Source organism: Aedes aegypti, chromosome 3, assembly GCF_002204515.2.
Source record: "Aedes aegypti strain LVP_AGWG chromosome 3, AaegL5.0 Primary Assembly, whole genome shotgun sequence".
In the NCBI taxonomy this organism is placed as follows: domain Eukaryota; kingdom Metazoa; phylum Arthropoda; class Insecta; order Diptera; family Culicidae; genus Aedes; species Aedes aegypti.
Genome location: NC_035109.1, coordinates 14,968,526 through 14,993,457, shown reverse-complemented (window position 1 = coordinate 14,993,457; position 24,932 = coordinate 14,968,526). Strand labels below are relative to the sequence as shown.

The 24,932-nt window shown below is 44.0% G+C and overlaps 2 protein-coding genes across 2 annotated transcripts in view; both read left to right on the top strand.

Moving 5' to 3' along the window:
- Nucleotides 1-23,202, top strand: part of LOC5570127 (protein purity of essence) — a 43,194-nt gene extending 19,992 nt beyond the window's left edge. The window contains exons 6-9 of the mRNA XM_021850639.1: nucleotides 2,206-6,616; nucleotides 18,554-19,042; nucleotides 19,100-22,680; nucleotides 22,746-23,202. Coding sequence (XP_021706331.1) covers nucleotides 2,206-6,616; nucleotides 18,554-19,042; nucleotides 19,100-22,680; nucleotides 22,746-22,897 — 8,633 coding nt within the window. The 3' untranslated portion in view covers nucleotides 22,898-23,202. The remainder of the gene's footprint in view (nucleotides 1-2,205; nucleotides 6,617-18,553; nucleotides 19,043-19,099; nucleotides 22,681-22,745) is intronic.
- On the top strand, nucleotides 14,271-17,023 carry LOC110678081. Its single transcript, XM_021850640.1, has 2 exons — nucleotides 14,271-14,671; nucleotides 14,730-17,023. The coding sequence occupies exons 1-2, from the start codon at nucleotides 14,664-14,666 to the stop codon at nucleotides 15,820-15,822; spliced, it is 1,101 nt and encodes a 366-aa protein (XP_021706332.1). The 5' UTR covers nucleotides 14,271-14,663; the 3' UTR covers nucleotides 15,823-17,023.
- Nucleotides 23,203-24,932: the final 1,730 nt, after the last annotated feature.

Genomic DNA, 24,932 nt, shown 5'->3' with positions numbered 1-24,932 from the left:
AACATAAAAGGACGACCAAATAAATTTTATATGAGAAGTGTCGGTCCTTCAAGGAATACCGGAATATCTTCAAAAACAGGTGATCAATTGTCAATGCCGATACAGATTAATATAGAAAAACATTTTTTTTTTGAGAATTTGTGAAGATTGTGAAAAAATGGTGCAAAAATATAGAAAAATAAAATTCGTCAAAACAACAAAAATGTTATCGCGATTTGAATATTTTTTGTGGTGAAAAAAATAAGCTGCCGGTAGAAAGGTTAATTGAGATTCTTGAAATATTTCTAGGAACGGATTTAGGGATTCTTGACAAGGTTCTTTATGATATGCTTGTTAGATTTCCATTTCGATTCATTACAAACTTTGAATGAGATTTTTGCTGGCATCCTAACGGTAATCGAGTGAATAGTTGAACAGTTTCTTAAAAGTTCTTTCTGACACTTCAAATTTTATAAGTACCGTGATGCTACCATATTTCGCGCACGCTCCTAATTTCGCTCACTGTCATTTTATCCACATTTGTTGATACATATTGGACTATCTAATTGCACGTTATGCCACCATGGCTGAAGTAGAATTATTCAAAATACTATCCAACAAAAATGTCTTTCGCAAAACATGTTTAAAATATCAGTGAGCGAAATTAGGAGCGCGCGCGAAATATGGGTACTTTACGGTATACTGCTTATAAGGTTTTTAGATATTCTGGAAAATATGCTTGTATGATTTTTTTTGAAATTCTGGAAATCTCTACAAAAGGGTTGACGAAAAGCTGAGCCAAAAGAATATATTTCTTGCTGGATCTACTGAAGTCATGGACAGACTCATTATGAATTTTCGTTGGCGGATTTCTAGAGTTGTTGACGATTTTTCTGGACTATCAAGGACTATCAAAGACTGCTAAATGGTGAATAGATATGTTCAGTCGTTTTTTCATAATGACACATATCATAAAGAAAGCCTTTCGAGTTTTGGCAATTTTATAGTCTATCAATTAAGTTTTTAGTACTTAGCAAGAATGTTCTATACCAAATGTAGAACAATATTGATTTGTACAGGATACTAGAACTGAGAAGAGTGCTTTTTCAAACATTGAATCTGAAAAGAATCTCGAGTATTGTCATTAAATTAAGTTTTTCTAGAGAATTGTTGAAGAAATATAGAAGACGTAAGCTTGATTATTTTAGTAGTTTATTTTCGTCTTTTAGGCACTATATTTAAAGTTAAATCCTTCCATTCTCACAGCTGTGTTCAACCATTGGACCATCGGGAAACGACGTTCTACTAAAAGTGCCTGAGCAAAAGTTGTTCCCAATAGTTCAACTAAATCGACAATCAATAATGAACTATAAACTAAAAATCAATAGTTAGCTAATTACTTGACAATAGTCTTACCGTTAGGTAACTTATATCTATAATTAGTGAGATATATGACCTTATGAATACTTGCTGATAATTATTGAGCTAATCGTACCAATTCGAATCAGCTATAATTTAACGAAAATTGTTGGATTCTTGTTTTCATGGGAAATTTCTGGTTTCTTCATAATATTATTTGATTTGTTCGGCAATCGTCAGTTATAACTAGAAAAGAGTATAATTGTGCCCATTTAGCAAAAAGAATAGTTTACAATTTTTTAAGACAAAAAAGAGTACATGTACTCTAAAAAGAAAACGTCTGGTAACCCTAGTCCCAGTGCATCCAACATGAGTTTCAACAGATCAATATTTTCTTCAGGAACAAGCCATAAGCCATATCTACCCCATAGTTTCGAAGACATTCTCAAACGGTAATAGGTTAGCTATTTTATGGAAATATAGTCTCAATTAGGATGCACCGAGCAAAAAATCTCTCTGAACTTCCCATAGATTCTAGGAGGTGGACGGTGTTTTGAATATTTCAACAAATTGTGTGTATCTTTTTGTCCAAAACTCCTTCGAAATTCAAACCATTTTGAGCTCACATTATTTTATTTTAATCAAAAAATAATACATAAAACAGTTAGATCAAGTACTCCAAATTTGACGATTTTGTATTTAAAAATAAAACAGAAAATATTAAATCAAGAATCATTTATCAATCCGTTTTTTTACCTTTTTGGCATCCGGGAAAAATCCGGGAAACGGAAAACTGATTTTGAATGGACACCCTGAATATAGTTTTCGGTAGTTACACTTGCATCCACTAAGTATGTTCAATTTCAGGAATCCGCATTTCCATCGGGTCACAAGACGTCAGCAAAGCTCCGCAGAGCGTTACTATACTTGGACGTGTTGTGCCAACGGTTGCAACTCGTGCCCGTTGGTTTGATATCCCGATGACCAGGGAAGAGAGCCTCCAAAGCGATAAGAAGCTTAGCATACTTTTTGGACCCTCGCAGGATGCGGAAAATATCACTATTCTGGACAGTATCAAAATCTACGGTAAAACAAAGGACGTATTTGGTTGGCCAGAAGAAACGGAAGATGTGGGTTCATCGCAGTTGAACTCGGCAACTCAAACGCCGGGACAAATGGCAAATTCGCTGAATGGCGGTGATAACGGTGATGGAAATGGTGGCTCAAGTTTGATGATCACTCCGCTGGACAAGATGGTATCCACGATGCTTCAAGTGCTGGACAGTGGATTGTCTCTGCTGGGCGGACCAACCGGCGATGAGGGTTGCAAACAGGCTGCCGTCGATGTTGCCACTTCCCTAGTCTTGTATCCCACAACCAACATGGTTCAACAAGACGCTCGCAATGTGCTTGTCACATGCCATCCAAATAAGACAGCATACCATGCTTACAAGGACAAAGAAATACTTGCAGATATCAACGCTCAGCTCAAAAAGATGGCCGATGCCAGAGACTACAAATTTATCGATCCAGAAGCATTCTATCGAGTGGTTCTGATGACTCGTAGCATCGCCATACAGAGACCACAAGCACTCACTAAGATTTGCTCCGAGAATCAATTCCCAATCTTGCAACAGCTAATGCAACTGATGAAGGACTTGTATAAAATCACGCCTGCCTACGAGGAACCTTTGGCAATTGTGAAACAAGGTCTGTCGCATGTTGAAGCCGTTGTTTACTCACTAGTAGAGATTATCTACGCATTTGCACTGTCCGATAGCGAAATGATTGAGTCGATGGCCAAGTTCTTCGTCGAGCTGCTGTTGGATCCTGCACCGATCATAAGCCATAGTGCAAAACAGGCGATGATTCGCCTTCTGAGACCGAAAATTCGACGTCGTAAAGTGCTCATCGAAAGCCCACCGGTTTGCTCAACTCCTACTCCATCGACGGTGACCTCGATTGTAGCCGGGCCTTCAACATCTGCTGGACCATCATCGTCGGCCGGTGCTGTAGGAGGATCCGTAGCATCAGGATCCAGTGGTCTTGCTGTTGGTGGTGCTGCTGCAAACGAGGAATTCGCAGGAGCAATGCAAGAAGTAGATGCCATAGAATCCCTTGGTCTGGAGCCATCCGGTGGAAATCAGGCCTTGGCATCATTGGAGGCTTTGTTAGGAGTGGGTTTCCCGCATTTGCTGGAAGCTCCTGACGCAGACGATGAAACCATTATGGAAATAGCTATCGCATTGAGTTTGCAAGACAACGAGACGGATTTGGCTGCTTTGCAGCAAAGTATCGCCCAATACCAGGGCAGAAATCGCAACCAAGCTCAAGGACTGCCAGCGGCGATTGCGGGAGGTTCTTCATTCAACGTTGAGTCCAACGCTTCAGGTGGTGGTTCCGATGATGATGAAATATCGAACGTTGCTACAGAAGGTTCAACATTGCGAACATCCCCAGCTGGAGAACACGCCGGAAGTGGTAGCGGTGGATCGGAAAGTGGTTGTAGCGGAGTTGAAAGCATTGGTGGAACATCAGGAAGAAGCTCAACCTATGAAGAGCAACCGAATCCATCTCCTCCAAGGACCTCCGGGGTTGATCAAATTCCACCACAACCGGTGGCTCCTCCAGAAACTGAAGAAACCGGAGGTGAAAATGCTTGCAAACTGCACGTGCTAAGGTACTCTATCCTGAACAAACTCGTTGATAACTTCGCCACATTGGACACAGTTAACGGCTCGCAATGTATTCCATTTATGCAAGTTATTCTGATGTTGACTTCCGATTTGGACGGAAGTCAAGAAGCTGACCAACAAGTGATGAATCGCTTACTGCAAGCATTGATTGACCGTCTCGAGATACCCACTACGAAAACCTACCAGATGTCGAATCGCACATCGAAAACCGAAGTGCAACTCATCATTCTTCGCCTGGTCGGAGTACTAATGGGTAAGGTGAAATCAAAATCGTCGTCATCATCTGCTGCGGGCGGATCTTCATCCGTTGTAAGCCAAGCCGTTCTCGACAATGCTTCCTTCGTAGCACAAGCAACTGCCAACGCTCTGATGAAGAACAATGCGATTCCATACTGTCTGATGATTATGGAGTCCTTCCTCCCTCACTGGAAGAATGTTGCCAACAATGAAGAACTTCTTTCCGGCACGACCACGGCTAACACCAATACTGGCCCAGTAATTACAACGCCTGGGGGAGCTCCAACTAACAATCTACTTAAAGCGACCCTCTATGGACTCTCGCCCGATATGCAGCCGTTCTTTGCCCGGCAGTGTGTCAAAGGCTGCACCGATGTTTTCGAGCTGTACCCACAAGTTCTCACAGAGATGGCAGTGCGTTTGCCTTACCAAATACTTAAGCTTTCGTCGGGTCATCCGTCATCACACGATTGGTATCATCTGCTGTGTGAATACATGACAAACACTCTGTGCGAGTATATGATGTACATGCAGTCGCCTGGGTTGCGTCGACAAGTTCGCAAGCTTCTGTTGTATATCTGTGGCAACAAGGAAAAATATCGCCAGCTACGTGATCTTCACTCGCTGGACACTCACATGAAAGCCGTTAAAGATTGTTGCGACGGCAGTGCCCCGCCGATTTCATCCATTGGATCCAGCACGAGTGCAATTCTAAGCTACGATGCACTCGTTGAACTGACCGAACACTTCCGAGCTTGTCAGGAAATTGCTTCAATTCGTACCGGAAACTGGCAGAAATTCTGCGTTCGTAACTCCGATATTCTCCCATCTCTGCTGAACATCAGCTGCTGCCAGTTGGAAGAAGGTGTTTCTTCAATCATCCTGCAATTGCTGCAATCGGCCATCTGTAACACCCAAGGAGTCAAACAGGATTCGGGATCGGCATCCGCAACGAGCATGAAAATATCAGTGCTGAAAGAACGCAAAGATCGAGACAAATCCGAGGAATCCGACACAGCAACGGAGTCGAAATTCGATCCGGCTCAATGCGTGGCTCTAGTGACTCAAATTTTCAACCAAGTACCGTTCCAAAACCTGACCAAATTCATTCGAAGCTTCCTCCTGGAGACAAACTCAACTGCCATACGTTGGCAAGCCCATAGTTTGGTGTACGCCTTCTATGAAAATAGTAGCGAAGCCAACAAGGAAATGCTCCTGCAATGCCTGTGGGGACTTTGGCCACTGCTACCGGCGTATGGAAAACGAACGGCTCAATTTGTAGATCTATTGGGTTTCCTTACGCTCAACACAAAATCATTGAGCGACAAGCTTCCCGACTACACGGCTCAAGCAGTTTCTGTTCTGCGGCAGCAAAATGAGTTGCTATCAAAACATCCAAACGCCCCCATTTACACTGCCCTTGGGCACGTCCTGGAGTTGGAAGGATTTTATCTGGAGTCTGAACCGTGCTTGGTATGCAACAATCCCGAAGTACCCTACTCAAACATCAAACTTTCCACGGTCAAGGTGGATTCCAAGTTCACAACAACTACAACCATCGTAAAACTTGTTCAAAGTCACACGATTTCGAAGATCATCCTTCGTATTGCTGACCTGAAAAGAGCAAAGATGGTGCGCACTATCAACATTTACTACAACAATCGAACTGTGCAGGCCGTAGTGGAACTCAAAAATCGGCCCTCAATGTGGCACAAGGCTCGTAAGGTGACTCTCCAGTCGGGACAAACGGATGTCAAGATTGATTTCTCCCTTCCGATAACGGCATGTAATTTGATGATCGAGTATGCCGACTTCTACGAAACCGTCAGCGGATCCAGTGAAAGCCTTCAGTGTCCTCGTTGCAGCGCCGTGGTAGCAGCTAATCCGGGTGTTTGCGGTAACTGTGGCGAGAATGTGTTCCAGTGTCACAAGTGTCGTGCCATCAACTACGACGAAAAGGATCCGTTCCTCTGTCATTCGTGTGGTTTTTGCAAGTATGCCAAATTCGATTACAGCATCTTCGGAAGAGCATGCTGCGCTGTGGATCCAATAGAATCGGCTGAAGATCGAACCAAAACGGTGCAAACCATCCATGCATCACTGGACAAGGCCGATCGTTCGTACAAAACGTTACAGAACAATAAGCAAATATTGGAACTGCTTGTCCAGAAGGTGGCTGAGCATAAGCTGGATCGAACACTGGATGAAACGTTGATCGGGTCGGTTGTTGGTTCGTCGCAGGTGAATAAAGTGATCCAGTTGCTGGCGCAAAAGTACTGCGTGGAGTCCAAGTCAACGTTTGAAGAGCTGAGCAAGATCATTCAAAAAGTGCAGGCTTGTAGAAGGTTAGTAACTTACGATTTTATATCAATCCACAGATTCCAGTTCCCTAGGATATACAATTCCCCAGAATTTCATTCCTCAGAAAGCTTTAAATTTTCTTATTGAGAAACTGCAAGGGTCAAAAACAGTGATGCACCATCGAGGAAATCGAGAAAGTTTCCATTACGAAAAGATCCTCGACCGGCGTAATTAGAAGCCACAATCCTCAGCTTGGCCTTTGGCTCTTATGAAACGAAATTTTATAGTAATCTCATTCGTTCCGACATCTCTATCGATTGTTCGGACAAGAAGACAAGAATTTCTTGAGTAGGTATCTCCACGATTCATTTTGGCAGATTTCCTCAGTCAAATTGTCTGAAATTTGGTGGTAAGATGCACTTCTGTCTGGAGCATACTGTTTGAAGGTATGAACCAGTAGCTTTAAAAAATCTTCCTGTCGAAGTGAAACGAAAGCGCCGGGAGTAGGATACGTCTTGCTATTTCAAATTCCTATAAAGCAAGCAAATTGACTTAAAGTTCACATCAAATATTTTCAACCGATGCTGAATTCATTCTCAAGGAAAATTTAGGCATGTTTTAACTTAGACTTACGTTTCGTCAAATAGACTATCGAAATACATAGTGTTACACTAAAAGTTGAAAGAATTATTATTCACTGTTTGATTCTTGAGCTATTTTTGTTACAGTGTAAAGTAAAAACATATATCTAAATTTTTCTCTGTGTGCTACCAGCGCAGACGACAGGAGATGTAGAAAGAGAGGGTTTGTGTAGATTTGGCGCGATGCGAACGGAAGTAGGAAGGAGAAAGGAAAGAAGGAAATCATAAAAAGTAAAAATTCCGTCGTGTTTAGACGTGTTTCGTTTTGCTAAATAAAATTCTTAAAATACAGTCCACTTGCTTTTCGTCCCTGAACTATCCGAAGAACATTTTGGTCCTTCGAGCCGGTTGTCGGATTAGTGGATGGAAGCAGTTTAGATTCTCGGTTCGTGCGCGGAACGAGAAAGAATCGACGCGAGTTTCGGCGGTTGCGACGGTCGAATCGCGAAGTGAATCCGATTGCATGCGTTGCATCGGATAGTGTTTTCCGATAAACGTGGTCGGAAATCGAATTCTGTTCCCGATTGAGTGGTCGAAGAAAGCTTCCGGTTACTTGCGTGTTCCGGAAGTGTGTGCTGCTAGTCGGATGGCAGAATAGAACATCGAAAAGTGGAGGTCAAGCCTCAACGAAGAAGAAGAGCGTGAAAATTGTGCGGTAGTGAGAAGAAGAACTAAAAGAACTATTCGCATGTAATGTTTTTGCGTTCTGGTAAAGTGAAGAAAGTGTTGTTTCCGTCGACGCCATTTTCAACCCCGACCGGTGAATTCAGTGTGCTTCGTAGTGTGCGTGAGCAGAAGGAGGAAGCTGAACAGCGGCAGAAAGAGAAGGAAATGGCGGAAAGTGTTGTTGCGTTGGAGCAGTGTTGCCACGCTGCAAGGTCGAAAGTGGTGCGAATAAAGTCAGCCATTTTGAATGCAGAACAGGATCCTGAAAAGTTCACGCATCATGGCTTGAAGCTGTATCTGAAGACGGTTGATTCTTCTTATGAGGAATGCAACAATTTTCAGAATCGTATTTACCTCACCGATCCACAGAGGAGAGAAGAATTCGAGCCAAAATTCGTCGAATTTGAAGAGCTGTACGAGTTCGTTCGAATTTCCCTCTGTGAGATGATACAGCACTACGAAGACATCGAGAAGGCCATTGCGAACAAGGCAGCGTTGGAGCGAGAGAAGCAGCTGCTGGCTGTGAAGTTTCAAGGTAATGCTGTGGCAATCAGTGATCGTGCTGGATCCAGTGGCGTACCGGAAAGTGTCGTGCCGTATAGAATGCCACCATCGTTGTTGTTGCAGCAAACACCATTGCCAACATTCGACGGCAAATACGAGCACTGGCGCGATTTTGCGATATTGTCGACCGGTGCACCCAGGATTCCCCGGCGACGAAACTCCATTATTTGGATAAGGCGTTGGTCGGAGAAGCGAAGGGGGCAATCGACGAACAGACCCTCAACGATAACAACTACGACGGTGCATGGAGAATTCTGGTAGAACGTTACGAGAACCTCTCGATGGTGATTCATGGCCACGTGACAAGGTTGCTGAACTTGAAGCAGATGGCAAAGGAGTCGTCAGTGGAACTGCGAACGTTGATTGACGACTGTACGAAGCGTGTGGAGTCCCTGGAGTTCCACAAGCTCAAGATGGACAAGATGTCTGAAGCCATCGTTATCACGTTGCTAGCGTCGAAGCTGGATCCGAGTACCCGAAGAAGCTGGGAAGCATCTTGTGAACATGGTAAGTTACCTGTGTATAAGGACACGATTGCATTCCTGCGAAAGCATTGCCATGTTCTGGAGCGGTGTGAACAAAATGTCATGCCAATCAAGAGCAAGATCGTGCCGATGAAGACCCAGCCATCTATCATTACCAGTAAAACGCACACTGTGATGATTTCGAAGACGACCGATGGATGTCCCATGTGCGGAAGTGCTCATTCGATTGATGCATGTGGAGCGTTCAAAAGGTTGAATGTTGACGAGCGGTATATGAAGGCGAAGCAGCTGGGATTATGCTTCAGCTGCCTGCTACGAGGACATCGAACGGTAGCCTGCAAGAGCGGTAAAACGTGTCCAACTTGCTCGAAGAAACATCATGCACTGATGCATCCGGAAGAGAAGAAGCCTGTTGCAGTTGAATTCCCTCAGCCACCTGCGGCAGAGCAAGCAACGAGTTCCTCCCATCCACTGACAGCAGCAAAGTGCACGATTCCAATCGAGCCAATCCAGCCGAAGCAGATTTTGTTGGCGACAGCTATCGTGATGGTGTATGATTCCAACGAAGTAGCGCATAAGTGCCGTGTGCTGCTGGATTCCGGAGCGATGGCAAACTTCATGTCAACCAGAATGGCGGAATTGTTGCGACTGCGAAAGGAGGGTGCCAATATCCCAATCGATGGAGTGAATGGGATGAAGACTGTCGTGAAGTACAGAGTGAACGCTAGAGTGGCATCAAGAACAACTGGTTTCCAATCGTCATTGGATTATCTGGTTGTGCCCCGAGTGACCGGTGCATTGCCGGCTTCTAAGATCGACCCACACAGCTGGCAAATTCCCAAGTCGGTGGAACTAGCAGATCCGCATTTCTACGAACCAGGTCGCATTGACATGCTACTCGGTGCGGAGCTGTTTTTCGAAGTGCTGCAAAAAGGTAAGATCAAATTGGCCCCGAATCTACCATTGTTGCAGGAGAGTCAGCTTGGATGGCTCGTTTCTGGACCGGTGTCTGACTCTGCGGTGATCGGAACCGTGAAGGTGTGTCAAGCTAGAAAATCGGTGGAGACCGAAGAGCAACTGTGCCAACTGCTGCGGCGGTTTTGGACTATCGACGAGTTTGGAGTTGATGCGTCGCCAAGGCCAGACGATAGATGTGAACTAAGTTTCCAGGAGACGCACAGTAGAACCAAGGATGGCCGTTACGTGGTAATGCTGCCATTCCGCGATAATGTTGGAGAGCTCGGAGAATCCCGGAACCAAGCGATGCGACGATTTTTGTCTCTGGAGCGTCGCTTAGAAGGTCAGCCGGAGTTGAAGCAAATGTACGTTGATTTCATCAGCGAGTATCTGGCACTTGGTCATTGCCGAGTTGTGACGGATTCCGAATGCGATAGGCCTGAGTCTGTCTACTATCTTCCACACCACTGCGTGATTAAACCGGACAGCTCAACTACCAAGCTGAGAGTGGTGTTCGACGCTTCGGCGAAGAGTAGTTCAGATTTGTCGTTGAACGATGTGATGGAGATTGGGCCAACAGTGCAAGAGTCACTCTTCAATGTGATATTGAGATTTCGCTTGCATAAATTCGTCTTCACCGCCGACATCCCGAAAATGTATCGGCAGGTGATGGTTCACGAGGCTCATTGAAAGTATCAGCGAATTCTGTGGAGAGAAGATAAAAATCAGCCAATGAAGGAGTTGGAGTTAAATACTGTTACTTACGGTACAGCTGCAGCGCCTTTCCTGGCGACACGATCGGTTGTCCAGTTGGCTAGAGACGAGCAAGAAGATTTCCCAGCGGCGAGCGAGGCAGTTGAGAAACGCTTTTACGTCGATGATGTGATGACTGGTGCTGACACGCTTAGCGATGCTAGGCAGCTCCAGCGAGCTTTGATCGCACTATTGGATAGAGGTGGATTCCAGCTCCACAAATGGTGTGCGAATGATGAGGCGTTACTCGAGGACATTCCATCTCATGCCAGGGAGAAGCAGATGAACTTCGAAGACTGCGAGATCAAACGAGTGATAAATACTCTTGGCATTCTTTGGGATCCCTCCAGCGATGAATTCCTGTTCCACGTGAAGCCAATTAGAGATGACTCTGAATTTCCCACGAAGAGGTCAGTGCTGTCCGATATGTCAAACTGTTCGATCCTCATGGCTTACTAGCACCGGTGGTACTCATCGCCAAACTGGTAATGCAACAGCTATGGCAACAGAACGTAGGATGGGATGATGCGATTCCAAAGGAGCAATTTCGTATATGGAACCGATTCAGATCCGAGCTTTGCTGTTTGAATTCCCTCCGGATCGATCGGCGGATTACTATTGACGATACGGTTGCTGTGGAGCTGCATGGATTTGCTGACGCTTCCAAGGTGGCGTACGGATGTTGCATCTATATGAGAAGCGTGAAGAGTGATGGTGCTGCAGAAGTCCGACTGATTTGTGGCAAGTCACGAGTTGTCCCAATGAAAGAACTACGACGAGACATCAAGGTGGACGCAACCCCTGATGAGATGACGATCCCGAGGTTAGAGTTATGCGCTGCGTTGCTGCTGGCTGAACAAGTGGATAAAGTGCGCGAAACCTTAGCATTAACAACCGCAAAGGTGGTGCTTTGGTCGGACTCGAAAATAGTGTTGAACTGGTTGAAACAAATGAAGCCAAATACCCCAGTGTTCGTACAAAACCGTGTAGTGAAAATAAGAAAACTTTTTGCGTGGTACACGTGGTGTATTCCCTGAGGATTTAATGCGGTGTGAAGAATGGTGGTTTGGCCCAAGTGTGATTCCTGTTGTTGAAGACGATGAATGTGGTGTGGTGGAACCGGAAGAATATGCCCACCAAATTGTGACGACTTTGGTACCGGAACGTGATTCTGTAATACCGAAGAAACAACTTGAGCCGTACGAAGTGATCCTGAAGTACAGCAGTTATCGAAAGCTGCAGCGTATTTTCGGGTACGTGGTTCGTTTCCTACACAACTGCCGCTTGAAGGGCAACAAGACGACGCGCAGAAGTGGTGCACTGAATAGTGAAGACTACACCGAAGCACAGAAGGCGATGGTGACCATTGTCCAGCTGGTGGTCTATAAGGAAGAAATCAGTTGTATCCAAGCGAATCAATCAGTGAAGGGAAAACTGCGCAATTTGAACCCAATCTACGACAACAACGAAAGGCTGCTGCGAGTTGGCGGTCGCATAAGGAACTCCGACCTGCCGAAAGACCAGAAGCACCCGATGATTTTGCCGGAGAATAACCACTTCACGGAGGTGCTAATAGAAGCGTTGCATCGTGAGCATCTTCATGTCGGTTTGAATGGACTACTTGCGGTGGTCCGACAGAAATTTTGGCCAGTGAACGCGAAGCAAACTATTCATCGAGTCCTGAGGAAATGTGTAGTTTGCTTCCGGACAAACCCCAGAGACGTACAGCAGTATATGGGCGATCTTCCGAGCTGCCGAGTGACTGCTGCCCAACCTTTCGCCAGGACTGGAATTGATTTCGCAGGACCATTCTTCATTAAAGTTGGACGAATGAGAGCTAAGGTGAAGGTGTACGTGTGTCTTTTCGTATGCATGTCTACCAAATCCATACATCTCGAACTGGTGAGCTCTTTGACGACTGATGGTTTCCTGGCAGCACTTCATCGATTTGCTAACCGACGAGGACACCATCTGAGCTGTTCTCTGACAACGGAACTAATTTTCGGGGAGCAGACCGAGAACTTTCCGAACTGTTGAACCTGCTACAGTCTCAGGTGCTTGACGACAAAGTAAACGAGTTCTGCCAGCCCAGAGGAATCAAATGGAGCTTCAACCCTCCCAAGGCTCCACACCAGGAAGGTATTTGGGAAGCTAATATCAAATGCATGAAATCCCATTTGTGCAAGACACTAAACGAAAGCTACCTGACCTATGAAGAGTTGAACACTTTATTGATCCAGATAGAAGGTGTTCTAAACTCGAGACCGCTTGTACAGCTGACGGATGATCCCTTCGATTACGAAGCGCTGAGCCCAGGACACTTTCTAGTCGGACGGGAACTGACGGCGGTAGCAGAATCGCTGTACGATGATTTGAAGGAGACGAGCTTGTCACGATACCAGCTGGTGCAAAAACGAATGCAGCATTTTTGGCAACGGTGGTCGAAGCCCAAGGATAAGTGAGACCTTCGCCTCACCCGGGGGAGTATGTTACACTAAAAGTGGAAAGAATTATTATTCACTGTTTGATTCTTGAGCTATTTTTGTTACAGTGTAAAGTAAAAACATATATCTAAATTTTTCTCTGTGTGCTACCAACGCAGACGACAGGAGATGTAGAAAGAGAGGGTTTGTGTAGATTTGGCGCGATGCCAACGGAAGTAGGAAGGAGAAAGGAAAGAAGGAAATCATAAAAAGTAAAAATTCCGTCGTGTTTAGACGTGTTTCGTTTTGCTAAATAAAATTCTTAAAATACAGTCCACTTGCTTTTCGTCCCTGAACTATCCGAAGAACACATAGAAAAGAAACGTCTTATAGAATGTATTTGCCTAGAAAAACTAAGATTTCAAAACAAAAAAGTTATCGTTGGCTCTGGAATTGATCAAAGAACCTTTTGAACGATACACAACGTGCATATGTGTTAGGCTGGCCCTCTAACAAAAAAGTTGTAAAACTCAACGGGCACCCTCGTTCTCGCTCGCAGCACCGTTCGAAGAATTCATTCGCGAGCAGGATATTATTCGTATCAAGCCAGCAAACAATCAAACATAACGTTGAAGCAAAGTTTCGTTCGTCACTTAAACTCCAGCAGGTTTTGACGAAGTACCAAGGATGCCTGCTCATCGACGATGAAACCAATTTCAAATTTCGGATAGCTTCCTGGCCAAAAATTCTACCAGGCGACGGCACGAGGAGTTGTTCCTTCTTAACGAGATTTTTAGCCCTGGGCTAATTCATCTCGGGACCAACGGCTTTCCGAAGAAAGTCGTCACTGAAGTTTTTAGCAGTGGCGATTCCCTAACCTCAAATCTACCTGTTCCACGAATAGAAATTCTTGAATTTCAGCAACAAATGTGCATGTAATTAATAGAGATTTGTTAGAAAGGACGATTTCAATAATTATCTTTTTGATTTATAATCTAAATTTGCCGAAATAGTTATTTTTAGAGTCGTAGAACAGGTAGAAAGTGAGGTTACGAGTCGCCACTGGTTTTTAGTGACTATCTCGGGGATGGGATTCGATCCCAGGTCCTCGGCATGAGAGGCGTTTGCCAAATTTTTTTTTTGTTTTTGCCAAAAAACTGATGATTTGGCACATCCCTCGCAGCTGCGTATTGTGTATTCGACAGAAACTCAGAAATTAGGGCACTCGTCGGAAAGCAACCTTACCACACGCGACAAACACGTTATAAAAACTTAGTCATTTTGGGTAGAAGAGGGAAAAAAATAACTGTATCTAAACTGCCAAAAATATTATATAACGTGTTTTTTAAAGTTGTAGGAATATTTTCTTGTTTTGTTTATTTGCAAATCACAGAAAGAAACACATTTCTAGAGTTAAACTAACAACTTTCATTTTTTTTTTCTCGGCTGGGTAAGTATTATTTTAAGTCGCGTGAAATACAATTAGCGTGCATATGTTTATACACACGTCACTCACAAATTTGGATGTTGTTTGTTGATAGTTTTGTTCGCAGTAAAACAGTATTTATCTTGGAATCTTTGTAAAGCAGTAAATATTTCGGAATGGAAGAGTGAGTTTATTTATATACTCTGTTTTATAACATTTGATTCAACTATCGAATATTGCAGACTATATGAATACGAAGAATATTTGGACGATGAAGAGGAAAACGATCCAGATCCACTGGCCGGTGTGAATACGGGAATCGATACGAGAGTATTTAGTTTTGATGGCGAGCTAGGATTGGGACCGATGACTGACGATAGAGAAGAGGACGTTGTATCTGAAGTATCTTCAGGAAACGGTGAAGAAAAGTCTCTCGGCGAATTTGTATTTTCATTCACTGGAATATTTTGTCGGCGACTCTACCGTAGTCAACAACGTCCGAAAGAGAAAGGAAGAGCGTTTGTGAATGGTAACTCAGTTGATGAAGTTATCGAATCAATCTGGGCGCAATCTAAAGACTTGGTGGATCGAAAAGTCACTTTTGAAAACGACGTTCCTAGTTGGGCAGAGAAGATCGAACCAACCATCGAGGATATCCAGGAGTTTGTACAACTGCAGGACGAGGTAAAGAGGAAACTTTATACAACAAGTGTTCTAACACCCCGACTGTTGAGGAACTGGCGAAACAAATGTGTAAAAGTGTTTGTATACGCATTCTCAACTAGCGTCGAAACAGCGGGCCAATATCAGCAAATATCCAAAAAATTATTGGCCCCTGCCAATCCAGATCGAGCAGGAGCCCATTCTACCAGAGATGATGCTGCGTTGGCTGATGAACTACGTAGGAATCATTGCCACCTCGAAGGTCATCAGAGTTCATGGCTACTATGGGCCAATTCTATCAATTCATCTCCAGCACATAAGCAAGAGGCTTTGAAAAAAGCCGAATCTCCTCCTATCGAGCTTTCGAAGTATTTTCGATGGTCCGCTGTATCCGAAGCAGCTCGTTTACAGTCTGTTCACCGGGGAATGGTTGTAGCTCAGACATCTAATTTGGCCTGGTGCCGTGAACTGGATGACTTGAAGACCGAAGTGTCACTTGGAATCTCAATTTTCCAAGGGGTGATGCGAAAACTGGAAGCCATGACTATCAGAGGAAATACCGAGTCGGAACTGTTCAGTGCCATGGAATCTGCCACTCGCCCGGAAGAAACTACTTTAAGTCACTCTTTGGCTGATCAAGTAATGGACTGCGAGGATATTGACCATGTGTAGAAGCAATATGTAGAGAAAGACATTTTGTGATACGTACGTAATAAGTTTGTTTCTTCTTCAATTTTCTTTTATCAACAGTTATGTTTGAATAAACGTTTCATAAAAGCTGATTTATTGTGTTTTCAACTCATACAAAAAAGTTATCTGGGGTGTACATTGAAATCCATGTATTTTGGATCCTGACTTAAACCCTTTTCTGGGAGAAAGACGCCCCCAGCCATATACCCACAGTTTTCGAACAGATTGCGACAGGGATACACTTTGAAATAATTCATGGAATCACAAACTTCCTCTAGTATCGACGCGTTTTCTTTATGGTATCTCTTGAGATGTTTCTTAATTAATCCAAATACAACCTCTATAGGATTAAAAAATGGACAGTAAGCAGGTAAGAAGATGGGTATGACACCAATTGACCTTAGGTAACGGATTATGTGGGGATCACAATGGATCCGTGCTCCGTCTAGAATCCAGATTGAGTGGAACCCTGGATAGTTTTGAACAAGGTTGTTTTTCAGTGCAAACTTACGGCAGCAGTCAAAAAATTTTATCCTGTTAAACGTTCCTTCCGTCCAAAAACTATCCAGCATTCCACCCAATCCTAGAAAACATAGAAGTGAAACCCTAGGCTTTCTTGAAAACTCTCCACGATAGATAAGTTTTTGACCGACAACTCCATACCCCTTCCTGCGTAGCATGTCCTTGTTATCGAACGAAACTTCATCCAGGAAAACTAAATTATACAAATCCCATCGAATGGCGAGCAATTCCTGAACGAATCTCACTATTTCCGAGTCTCGTATTTGTATAGCCCGTCGTTCAATAGTTTTCCAACTGAGCCCGGCTTCATGTAGGATAGTACAAACCGATGAAACGCTTATTGAAATTTGAAAATGCTGTTGAAATTTTTGTCGAGCTTCATCGAGAAACAGGATTGGTTCCTTCCGGTAGAGATTTACGAGCCATTCTCTCTTCTCGAGGCAGAATTTTCTGTATATCTGTTTGCGTTGTTTTCTGCGGAACACTCCATCTCGTTCGTATCGTCCAATCCAATCGTAGATGGTAGAAATGGCCTTTCCGTAAATCTCAGCCAAATTTCTTGCCGATATTCCGAGAAAATAATAGCCATAAAGAGCATGATACACTGTGTTGGTACTGGCGTGTTGATGCCGGACGTTGTGTATAATAAGATTTGCCATTTTGAGCAATGTTTGAAAGCTTAATCCACAATTTCTTCAATAATTCTGTATACTTTGTGTACAACTTGTGTCTGAGTCGATTTGAAATTGTAGCAAAACAAATAAAGGCAGTTGATCAAGCTGTCATATGTCATTATGACAGTTATGTCGGGAACGAGTCACACGTCGCGTGTCCCACACGCGCGTTCCGATTTGGTGGGCGCGCGACAATAGCAAAGATCAAAGTGGTCGTGACGAATAAGATGGACTGGCTGCGGATTCGAATGATTCAAATCGAAGCCATTTTGAATTCACGTCCGATATTCGAGCAATTTAATGACCCCACGACTACCGGGCATTGAGTCCAGGACATTTTTTGATCGGTCGTAAATTAACTGCAATTGCCGAACCCTTGTACGTAGGTGTAAAGGAACATACACTTTCCAGATACCAGTCAATTAAAAAACGGAGACAATCGTTTTGAAAGAGATAGGCCTATTCAAATGACGTCTCAAATCAGCTGATCGGGAAGCACTTTGACATTTGTTCTATGAAAATGACAGGCCCGTGTTAGCACTGGTCCTCCACCGATGTAAACAAATGCATAGACGAATCTGTCACATGAAAAGGCCTATTGAGTAATGACTACTGTCTTGATTGATCTGCAAAGATGGAACAAGTAGAATAAGAAACCGTCGTTCATCCAAAATGGAATGATGGTACAGTCATCTCTCCCTTACTCGATATTGAAGGGACCATCGAGTTAGGGAGGTATCGAGTTACAGAACACAAAACCAGTGCAACTGCGATTCAAGGGACCATCGAGTTAGCCATGAAAACCAACTTTTACTATGGTTCTCTAACTCGATATCGAGATACGGAATATCGAGTAAGGGAGAGTTAACTGTAATTCTAAAAGATGAGCACATTACATCTGGAAATTATTTCATTACAACTGGAAACTTGGAAGAATTGTAAATATGTATCATGAACAAGATGGAGTTATTCGGGTTGTAACGATACGGACAAGTATCGGTGAGTATCATAGTCCTACAACGCAGATTGCTGTGCAGCCGATAAACGACAATGAAGAATGCGAGGAGAAATGACAAGTTGTGCGAAGCTTAAGGGGGGTGTTTGTTCAGAATGAATAACATAAACTGTTTCTTCCAGTTAATAATGAATTGGATTTTGTTTTGGCCAATTAGGCAATTACAGTTCATTGCAAGCAGGCGTTCTTGTTGTTGTTCTGCGATCAAGAATTCAACTACTTTATACAGTCTGCTGAATTTGATTTAATCGTGCGATTTGAACAGTTCGTGTACGGTGCTTGAAATCAACTTTTGTTTTTTTTTATGGAAATCTTAAACGATTTTTAATAAGTATATAAAAACATCAATGTACTTATATAGTTTCCTAGAGAATGATGCAGTCTTTTGATTGGTCTTCTGGAGAATGAGATTCTGAGGAGTGAATTTTAAGAAGTGTTATAGAACCCATATGATTTATATTTCTTGATTTGGTCATGACCGTTTTTATTATATCTTCCACAGAGAATTAGTGGCGTATGATCGTAGTCAGATGGACGCAGCAAGTGGCGGACCGATAGCTGCTGGATCTCCGTCGGATAAGGCCGTTGCGCTCAATAAATGCTACGGTTGCGCCCTGGCATCGACGGAACAATGCTTGACGCTGTTGAGAGCAATGGCATCCAACATGCCGTGCCGTGTGGGACTCTGCAATCAGGGTCTGGTGCAGGAGCTAGCTCTGAACAATTTGCGTCGTGGAACAAATCAAATCCAGGATGAAGTTCGGCAATTGCTTTGCCTGTTGACTCGAGACCTACCGGACGCGACCTCTGATTTGTGTCAGTTGTTGCAGGATCGAGTAAAAATGGCGCTCAGCGGAACAGTTCCGTTGGCTAACCTGGACTCGGCCGTACGACACGAAATGGGCCTGCTGGAAGCAATGACAGCACAGGACGATTCATGTTGGGAACTGAAGCTGCGGACAGTAATTGAATTGTTCTTGCAAGCGTCAAGGTATGTTGGGGAAATACTAATCAATTCGAAAGTTTTTAAAACATTGTATCGTTACAGGGATGTCCGTGGACCTGCAGTAGCCGTAATTCAACCATGTTTGCGTATAGTGCAGTCGTTGATGTGTCCACCGTTGCCAATCAGCAAAACTAACAAAGATTTGACGACCCAGGATTTATGTACCGTGCAGCCAACCGAGGGACTCACCATAAGCTACGAGAAGTGGATTACCGGAGATCCGCAGCATTCATTCGCGGCATGGAAAGCCCGCATGCCACCAATCACCGGTACAGCGACACCACGTGCCGAGGACAGTTCTATACAGATGACACTAGCGGCAGATTCAGCTGCTGGAGAAACAGACGCTACGACACCAATTAGCAGCTATCGCTCGGTATTGGAACAGAAACGCAACCGATACCGTAAGGCATATCTTCATGAAAAATACGGAAAGCGTTGGCGTCAAAAAGTGCTCAACAAAGGCGTGAATGCGGTTCCGTTGGAGCTGACAGCAGCCTGGTTGCAACCGGTTCTTTTCAATACCAACTCTCGCCTGGGACGCCAGCTAGCTTGTGCTTTGGTAACATCCCTCAGTAGAACTCCGGAACGCAAACGGGAGATACTGGATTTGCTCACTAGTTTCCTCAAAAACATCGGCGAATGTGGTGAAGCTAGTGCTGAATTCATCGCTCTCTATCGTATTCTAGCCGATGAGACTCCATGGCGTCAGTATTTGGCGTTAAAGGGAGTCCTCTCGTTGATTGCCGATTTGTTAACTGTGGAAATCGAAAAAATCCATCGCCTGGAGGAGACAACTCTTTCCTCGGATCTGGCACAGGGTTACGCTTTGAGACAGTTGGTAGAAATGATGGCGATGTTCTTGGACAACCCGCCAATTAGAAAAGCCTTCAAAGGCAAACTGCTAGGATCTGTCTTACAAGGTTACTTGAACTTGCGGAAGCTGGTGGTGCAAAGAACTCGCTTGATCGACGATGCTCAAGAAAAATTGCTGGAAATGCTGGAAGAAATGACCACCGGAACGGAGGAAGAAACTGCAGCATTCATGGCTGTTTGCATTGATACCGTTCGGAAGACACCTACATCGGACGTCAAAACTCCTGTGTTCATGTTTGAACGACTTTGCTCTATTATTCATCCTGAAGAGAACGATGTGGGAGAGTTCTTCTTAACGCTGGAGAAAGATCCCCAGCAGGAAGATTTCTTGCAAGGGAGGATGTTGGGTAACCCGTATCCATCGAACGAAGCTGGTTTGGGTCCATTGATGAGAGATGTCAAGAACAAGATTTGCATTGATTGTGAACTGGTAGCTCTGCTGGATGACGACAATGGAATGGAACTGCTGGTGCACAACAAGATTATCAGTTTGGATTTGCCGGTGAAGGAAGTCTACAAGAAGGTCTGGCTTCAAGAAGGAGGGGAACGCGATGCAATGAGAATCGTGTATCGCATGCGTGGTCTTCTAGGAGATGCAACCGAAGAATTCATCGAAACCCTGAATGCCAAGAGCCAAGAAGAAGTGGACAACGAACAACTGTATCGCATGGCAAATGTTCTGGCAGATTGTGATGGTCTGAAAGTGATGCTTGATCGAATTGGCAGCCTACAGAACGTATCGAGATCAAGAACCTTGTTGCAAGTACTGCTAAAACTGTTCTTGCTAAGCGTGAAAGTTCGTCGTTGTCAAGAGGTTCTCTGTCAACCGGAACTGGGAGCAATTAACACCCTTTTGAAAGTGCTTCAATTGTGTTTGCAAAGCGAAAATGATGCCCAACAATCGGCAGTGACTGAACAGCTGTTGGAAATCATGGAAACCATTCTTTCAAAGGCGGCATCCGACACTCTCGATTCGTTCTTGCAATTTTCACTCACCTTCGGAGGACCCGAATACGTACAAGCTCTGTTGTCATGTACAAACTGCGCAAATGTACGCAACAGCCCGTCGGTTTTGCGGCACCTCATTCGAGTTTTAGCAGCCCTCGTGTATGGCAATGACATCAAGATGGCTTTGCTATGTGAACACTTCAAAGAAGTTTTCGATTTCAACAAGTTTGACGCCGACCGTTCTCCGGAAGATGAGTTTAAGATGGAACTTTTCTGCGTTCTGACCACAGGCATCGAACATAACTCAATCGGTGGTATTTTGAAGGATTACATCATGAGTCTGGGCATCGTGGATAAAGCTTTGGAGTATATCAAGAGTCATGCACCGTGTGTCAAACCAACTCTACTGAGGACCGATTCGGACGAACTAAAAGAATTCATCTCTCGGGCATCTCTGAAATACATTCTTCGCTTTTTGACTGGGCTGGCTACGAAACATGAAGCTACTCAACTTGCTGTGGCCAAGGATATAATCCCAATCATCCACCGTTTGGAACAGGTTTCTAGCGACGAACACGTTGGGTCGTTGGCTGAAAACCTACTGGAAGCTCTTTGCACCGAACCGGTAACAGCGAAACGTGTCCAGGAAGTTCGTGATTTCACAAGGGCTGAGAAGAAACGCCTTGCTATGGCTACCCGCGAAAAACAACTAGACGCCCTAGGAATGCGGACGAATGAAAAGGGTCAGGTCACCGCGAAGGGATCAATTCTGTCACAGATAGAAAAACTGCGTGAAGAAACTGGTTTGGCGTGTTTCATCTGCCGCGAAGGCTATGCTTGTCAACCGAACAAAGTTTTGGGTATTTACACATTTACCAAACGAGCAAATGTCGAGGAGTTCGAAATGAAGCAGAAGAAAACGGTTGGATACACCACGGTTACGCATTTCAACATAGTGCACGTCGACTGTCACATGTCGGCCATTCGATTGGCCAGAAGCCGCGATGAATGGGAAAGTGCTTCACTGCAGAATGCCAACACTCGCTGCAATGGGCTACTACCATTGTGGGGTCCAGATGTCAGCGAATCGTCCTTCTCATCATCCATGGCTCGTCACAACAATTACATGCAGGAATCTACTCAGCGCTGTGAAATAACCTTCAGCAGTTCTATCCATGACTTGAAGCTTTTGTTACTTCGTTTTGCCCAAGAAAAAAGCTTCCACGAAGATGCCGGAGGTGGTGGTCCACAATCCAACATGCACCTTGTTCCTTATTTGCTGTTCTACAGTTTGTACACGCTGCTTTCATCGCGTTCGTATTCACGGGAGGAGATGATTCTTTCCGCTTACATAACCCATAAACCGTCGGATCGTTGGTTGGAATGCGCTTACGAGTCGGAAGGACCTCTCTATTTGATAACCATGTCGCTAGCTTTGCACACCCCCGGAATTTGGAATCGAAACAAATTGGCTCATCTGAAACGAATGATCAGCATCGGTCATGCTCGTCACGTTAGTCCAAACACCATCTGTAAGTTTGTGGCACCGAACGATAAATCCCAGAAGGACTACGTTGTCTACAAACCGTACCTGCTGATGTGGGGTTTGGTAGATTTGATCTACAAAAACTTCTTCCGTACGGTGACTACCCCGAAGGATGAGGATTGGCCAATTTCGTTATTCGATTACATTCGCCGTAACGACGAAGCCATGTTGAAACACGCCGATGGAACCCTGGAAACGTTCACGGAAGAGTACGTACCGTGCACCTCGTTTGCAGAGTTTTGCGATGTAGCTGGTAAGTTTTGGTGTTGAAGAAGATCGTTCAAATAATAGCTAATTATATACTTCTTTTTAATGAAGGTCTTTTGGGTGACATCGAAAATCCCGATGAATGGATCGACGAACTGTTGCAGTCCTTACCCTCACCCGGAACGACATCAACTGCTGCAGGATCGACTACGAATACGGGCTCAGGAAGCACTGCGGCTGGTGGTACTACTTCGAACGCTTGAGTTTGGTCGCTTTTTGCAAGCAACGACGAAGATGACGATTGGTGATGGTAATGTAATTGCCCTCAACGTATAATTGTTATAACTTTTCAACTATATCCATAATCGCATTATAATAAATTCAATACAATTAAAGCACTGATAGTAGCGATGCTAAATGAATCGTAATAAAACAGGCACCCTGTGTCTAGCAGCTTAAAAGCACTGACGATATATCAAATATAACTCAATAAATAACCCGCATTGTTGCAATATGTGTGATTAATGAATTTCAATACCCATTCAAATAAATTATCCAGCAATTCAAATTGTTTGTTTCACTCTCAGATGACAGTTCTAAAACATCTTTCGCTTTAATAACTGCTTCTCAGGTTAGTACGTTAGAGATACTGCGAGCTTTCTTTACCACTACTACTATCATTGGCGCGGCTCGTTTGACAGAGGCAGACCACATTCTTCTACAAATCAAAGGACTTCTGAGAATTCACAAACCAGCAAAAGGAATGCGAGAAATTATTACGGCAGACGGATCCTCCACCCATAAACTGGCGAAGTGGTTAGTCAAGGAATTCAAGAGTATGCCGAATCCGTTCCCCACTAAATCAGTTAAAAATACCCAGAAACTATTAGTCAAAAAACATCGAGAATGACGAAATGATGGATTCTTTCGATGATGCAGATCTTTCTCCTTGCGTTCCAGTAAAGGGCCTAAATCTTCTCGAGGACTGGTTATTACTCCAAAGGACGGATGCAGCATGGTAAGGAAAGGTCAGGACATACATGAGGTTGGCTAGATTTTGCATACCTTTAATTTCGAGCTAACTTCTACAAGCAGACGAAAGAAGTCCCTTTTGGGAACCCTCTCTCCCCGTTTTTGTTCGAGCTATTCATGGCGAATCTTGAGGAAAATTTAAAGAAACAAGGAGTAGGTATTACCGGATAAATGTTGGAAACACGTTGAGGATATTTCCAGCGTTATCAAACGGAAGGATCTACCTGGAATTTTAGATACAATCAACAGCGTACACAAGGATATCAAGTTCCCCCACGAGGAGAAGGAGGGAAAATAACCGTTTTTGGATCTACTTGTCATCAGGGAAGAAAGTTCATCGTTCAACTTTGAAATCTATAGGCAGCCTAGAAACACTCAGCAAGTCCCCTACACATCGAATCATTCGTTCCAGCATAAGATGGCAGCGTTTCACCACATGGTGCAGACTCTAACCCTCAGCGAAGACGAGAAAATTAAGGAACTGGAATACATTTTCGAGACGGCAAAGACAACTGATACAAGTAAAGGACGATAAAAGCCATCACCGACAAAAGGAAGACAGTACATTCGGAGTTCTTTGACGACACTCACCCGTATCACCGAACCCATGAAGCGAGTCACATCACCAATCAGCTCCGCCCAAAGCTAAGAAATTTACCAGCAGAGACAACCAACTTAAGACTTTGTTAGGCTCTACCAAAGATTTGTTGAACACACTGAACAAGGCTGGCGTTTACAAAATCAACTGTCCTCACTGCAGCTAGGTGGTCATATAAGCGGTCTCTCGATGTTAGATTCAAGGAACACTTAGCGGACATAGGAAAAGCTTAGAAGACGATAGACAACATGTCTTTACAGAAGGTCGGTATTATTATTATTATTTATTTATACACCAACAGACAGTAAGCCCCAATGATGTTTTAAACTAAAAAATACAGTGAAATACTAAGTTGAAACTTTACAAAACAAGGCAACAAAATGTCAAAAAAATAAAACAAATGAAAGTCACAAATATTCACACAGAGAGTCGGGATAAAATTTCTACATAGTTACGACGTATTACTTGACGGGACAGGTGAAAATCAAACCCTTCAGCAACCCTATTGAACACGCGTTGAAGACCGACCATAGCACTGTTTTGGCCATAGTTAGTTCGTCGCAATGGTAACCTCAACATAGCATTGTTACGCAACGTCCTGGAGTGAGCACTCGCATTGATAGATTCCAGGAGCGCAGGACAGTCTATTCTTCCTGAAAGCAAGTCAG